The sequence below is a fragment of the Eupeodes corollae genome, chromosome 2, assembly GCF_945859685.1.
Source record: "Eupeodes corollae chromosome 2, idEupCoro1.1, whole genome shotgun sequence".
NCBI lineage: Eukaryota > Metazoa > Arthropoda > Insecta > Diptera > Syrphidae > Eupeodes > Eupeodes corollae.
Window position 1 is genome coordinate 98,803,314 of NC_079148.1, and position 5,129 is coordinate 98,808,442.

The following is a 5,129-nucleotide window of genomic DNA, read 5'->3' on the forward strand; positions in this document are numbered from 1 at the left end:
AGCACAGAAGTGGATCTTCGGTGAAATCTGTCGATGGAAGCGATTCTGTCAACAGGATAGGAGTGACATCAGGAACTTTGATTTGTGTATCGTCGTTGTCTTCAAGCTGTGTACTGTCGCTGTCTTCAAGCTAGATGGGACCTTTAGCCCACAACTCAGATTTTTGCAAAATTTTAGACCTCTTAAAAATAAAACGCTATTCAATATAAATTTTAAAAATACTTTATTATGGAGCATCTACAATTTTGATTAATTAACAATTAACATGGAACAAAGAGAGGACTTACGATCAATGTTGTCAAACATTCTTCTTTTTATTTTTGTATTTTATTAAATGTAAACATCGACAAAACAAAAGAAAAACAAAACAACACCTTTTAACATAAGAAAATTAATTAAAATGTATTGCTTCTAAGATGTGCCATAATCCCACAGTTAACTTTTTTTCGGCAGTAGGAATTTAAGAACAGTTTTGTTTTTTTTAATTGCAATGCGTTTTTTTAAGAAATTAACATTAAATCGTGGTTTGCACAAAATCATAAATAAAAACAAAAACAATTCTTTTAAACTATTCTATACGTGTTCCTTCTCTTATCTTACAAATGACAAATATGAAGACAAAAATGTTTTTGTTCTTTTTTTCTTTCATTTAATAAAATATGTGTTTTTGTTTTTTTTTTTGTTGTTGAGCTACTACTACTTGTAGGCCTTATAAATCTGCCATGCACAAAATGCTGCCGATAGTAATGTGACTCCGCGATGGAAGTATTTGGTTTTAGAGTTATCTGAATATCCTAAAACTACTGGTGAGGACACATCTGCCAGGGGTAAGCTTTTCAGTTTCGTAATATCGCGCTCCACCTGAAGAAGACAAAAAATATTGTTTATTATTTTTGTTAAATAATTCATAGATCTATATTTAGATATTTTGTCATTGAATTGTCTTGTCTATTGTTTAGTCATACCTGGTACTGACAACATGGATCATAGTTCCATGAAACTGTGTATAAGCCCGTGCAGAAGACCGACACAGCGCACAGTGGTGCACTGAAGATGGGTCTTTCTTGCCATAGGACCCCTGAGATGATCGATGCTAGGCCGGACACAACGGCCGTCTTGTGCAAGCAATTGCCAACAGTAATCCAACGGCTCGTCTCATCTCCGAGTCGAGTCGGCTCGATTATTATGTAATCGACTTTGGCCTCGAGTCCTTTGTCCAGTTCCGCCTCGAACGATTCGTGTGCATTTCCACTGTCGTAGACTTCCCGGATAATATGAAATGTTGGTTTTTTGGCTGCTGCTATACTGAAACCAAAATATCAAAAAATAAAATATACTTTAAAGAAAAAACTAATTCTCAAAATGTTCATTGACTTTTTGTTGTGTTTGAGGAAGAACACAAGGAGGTTAGCCCAACAAAGAAACGCGATTAATTTTCTTATTGGAATGTGAACGACTGACTGCAACACAAAACTTAGTACCTATCAGCAGCAATGCCGCAGGCAGCATTGCATTCCACACAGGGTTCAAGGTTAAGGACTGAAAAATAAGCTTTGATTCGCCAATTAAAATCACTTGATCTTGATAAACTTTTCCCAAACTAAATAATTTTACGAAATTATAATTACCTTGTAAAATGAATGAAAGCAAAATTGATTTATCAAATTTATTAATACGAATACGAAAAAAAAAAACAAATAAAGAAAATATCTTCGTAAATGTGTTTTTCACAATTTCATTTAATGGTCACTGAGATTTGTGTAGCTATGTATTTGTTTTGTTAGTCGATTAGGTCTTAAGATGAAATTGCAAAAATAGAATTTATCTTGAGCAAAGTCAAATTGTTATTTAATAAATAAATAAACATACCTGTCATCGGAATTATTAACCATTTTTGATTTATTTTACATTTGGAATACGACTGGCTTATAACCAATTCGATAAGCAGAAGCACTTTTTTTTAATATTTGCAAATTGTGAATGGGCCTGAGAGAAATGTCAGCTGGAGAGGTTAGTATTGCCAGATAAATGTATCTTGTAAATGTTAAGCAGTACACAGAAGGAACTTATGACAAACTCATCTGCAGTTCTTATAAGATACTGAAATAAAAAGATTTTTGAATAAGAGGTTTTATGTTGAAGATTGCCATTTGGGAAGCTGAACGATACACGCATTTAATTGTTTTACAAAAATAGGTGCATAAAACAATAGGTTATAGATATTGCCAAGAATAGGCAATAAAACAATAGTGTTATAGAGGTCCACTGAGCTCTTGTGGTTAAACATAATTGGACTATTTTATCCACAAGCAATTCAGGAACTTAAAGATGGAACTCATGAAGTTATCGATTAGTTAAAGTTTTAACTGTGGGAATTGGTTATGGACATTTCCATGAAAAGAATATGGTGCTGTGATGTACGCACTGTGTCGGCCATTTATTTGATATTATTTATCATGGCAAAACTTTCTTTAAAACCCATAGCATTATCATTTTTGTTTATCTTAGCCGAAATTTGTTTTTATAAACAAATCTTAAGTAGTGCTAGGGCGGATCGAGACTTTTAATCGAGGGGGGGGGGGGTGGGGGCAATGAATGTGAGGTCACATACTTACATGAGTTTTTATTCACCGCTTTAAAATGTTCTATCATGATTTGTAAAGGAGGCAAACAAAATTTATATAACATAATGTGGATCTTAACCTTACATTTACATATTTTAATTGCTAAAGTGGCAACTTTAGTTATCAAATTATTTTAGAAAACTGTTGTCCCGCAAGGTATGATCTAACTATTTAATTTGGATGACTCCCTACATATGAAATAATTCCAAGATTTCAACAGTTTTTAAAATACGCCATATTTAAGAGCTTGAACACAATTGTTTCACGCAGAAATGTAAGAAATTGTTTCGAAACATAGTTTTTTTTCGAAAAATAAAATGTACTTTTCTTGTTTCCATTTCTATTAATACAAAGAAATCTACAAACATTCAAGAGAGAGGAACTGTCGGGCTTTTTTGACGCAGTTTTTTCGAACTTAATTTTCGGGAGTCTATTATATCTATCGCTATCAGTCTAGTTACTCGTATTTTGATCTTAAAGTAGTCAACAAAACTTACAAATTGTAAAGAGAAAAATGCTTGGGTTCTGAATTTCATTTAAGAACATAATTTCTCTAAAAAATTAAATTAAAACAAAATAAGGTAAACAAATAAGTTGGGAAGAAACGTTTGTTTGGCACTCACAAATTACACGTTTCAGAATCTCTTTGCACTTCAAATCTCAAGAGATTCAAAGCTTTTATATCAATAAATATAAAACGTTTATTATGTTTTTCAATTAGCCATTAGTTTAACATAAGTGTCACTTTTGCTGTTTTTGGGACATTTATATTATTGAAATTCGTGTTCAAATCTCAGTTCTAAGTCATCCAAAGCAAATTAAATTCAAAAGTAGATTTATTTAATTTCTTAAGATCTTTTGTATTCAACAGAAAATCAATTTTGAAAGAAATTAAATGCAAGACTGGGTCGCTAGAATATTCTAATAAATTAAATTAAATTAAATTAAATTGGGTGGCGCAACAGTCCGTTGTGAACCAGGGCCTAGTGACTTACAACTCTCAACCATTACTGTGTGCGAGTACTGTTGTCAAAAATGGAAGAGACCTACAATTTAAGTCCGAATCCGAACGGCTAGTTTGAGAAAACACTTTTTCATGACAAGAATTACTCTTGAAGGATTTGTCAATTCCTCACAAGAAGCAGTACCCGCGAAAATTAATTTTTTAAATTAAGGTGGCACAGGCAGTGATTGAACCCAAGACCCCTTGCATGACAGTCCAACGCACTAACCATCATGCCACGGTACTAAAACTAATATTCTAATGTCTTCCAAAAAGTCTGGAATGGAATTTAAACAATATAAACCTCAAAATAAAGCGAGCAAAATAATAGCAGTGATTTTCCTTTTCTATTAAATTAAAATAAAACAAGGGCAAACAAATTTCTTTTCAATGGTATTTTATTTAATAAAAGCAAGTATTTGGTAGCATGACCATTATTTGTTAATACTGCTTCACAGTGACGTTTCATTGACTCCACAAGTCCCTGACACCTTGATGGTGTTATTGATTGCCAAGCCTGCTCAGCAACGCTCTATACCTCCCTGTTATTTATTGGTTTTGCCTTGAATACTTCTTTTTTAATATCTGCCCAAAGACTCTCGATGGGATTTAGGTCAGGAGACTGTGGAGGCCACTCTATGACCTCAATCCTATTACGTTGGAACTATTGCCTGGCTGCTCTGCTGGTATGCTTTGAGTCGTTAACCTGCTGGAAGACCCATTTGAGCGGCATTTCGTATTCGGAATATGGTAGCATGGTTTTTTAAGGATATCGACGTAAGAGTGTTGATTCATAATGCTTTTGATCCAGTATATTGGGCCAACTCCATAATAAAAGAATTATCCTCAAACCATTATACTGGATCCGCATGCTTAATTGTTTTTGTGGTGTGTTTTGGGGTTATATTCCATGTTCGGGGGTCTTCTCACAAACTGCCGACATCCTTTACCACCATAGAGCACCACTTTGCTCTCATCGGTCCAGAGAATGTTTCGCCACTTTTCAGGAGCCCATCCTAAATGCTCGCTCGCAAACTTCATCCTTTTAACTATTTGGTTCTTCTTTAAAAGTGGGACCTTTATTGGACTGCGAGCATTTAGGTTATGCTCCCTTAGTATTCTCCTCGCCGTATGAACACCGCAAGAAACCTCAAGCTCGAAGTAAGAGAAAGGTTATCACACAAAGCGCTTACTACATAAAGCGCTATTCACACAAAGCAATGAGAATTTATCTTTAAATTATCACTTGCACCTGTAAACATTAATTACTGTGAGTACCAAAATACAGTAGAGTTGCAAAAAAGTGGCTGTGTTATTGATTTATGATAAATTATAGGTTCTTGCCTATTACACTGCTATTGTCTTGCTCACCACTATAGATATAAATTTTACATTTAAATTTCGTTATCGAGTTTTGTAAACAAATTTTTTTAAATATAAAAATGACATTTTTAATCATAATCAATATGATCATTTGTTCATCGACCCCCTGGATCATCCAT

At 33.7% G+C, this 5,129-nt stretch overlaps 1 protein-coding gene across 1 annotated transcript; it reads right to left on the minus strand.

Moving 5' to 3' along the window:
* Positions 1-206: 206 nt before the first annotated feature.
* Positions 207-2,020, minus strand: LOC129947808 (transmembrane protein 11 homolog, mitochondrial). The gene is made up of 3 exons (XM_056058509.1): positions 1,870-2,020; positions 966-1,305; positions 207-861 (listed from the first exon to the last, which is right to left on the minus strand). The coding sequence occupies exons 1-3, from the start codon at positions 1,890-1,892 to the stop codon at positions 697-699; spliced, it is 528 nt and encodes a 175-aa protein (XP_055914484.1). The 5' UTR covers positions 1,893-2,020; the 3' UTR covers positions 207-696.
* Between the last annotated feature and the right edge of the window lie 3,109 nt (positions 2,021-5,129).

Bases quoted from the DNA above. Each gene is read 5' to 3' on its own strand.
- LOC129947808 (XM_056058509.1), bottom strand. From the start codon at position 1,892: ATGGTTAATAATTCCGATGACAG. The intron at 1,306-1,869 runs GTATGTTTATTT...TTTTGGTTTCAG, and splicing joins GTTAATAATTCCGATGACAG to TATAGCAGCAGCCAAAAAAC. The intron at 862-965 runs GTATGACTAAAC...TGTCTTCTTCAG, and splicing joins ATCCATGTTGTCAGTACCAG to GTGGAGCGCGATATTACGAA.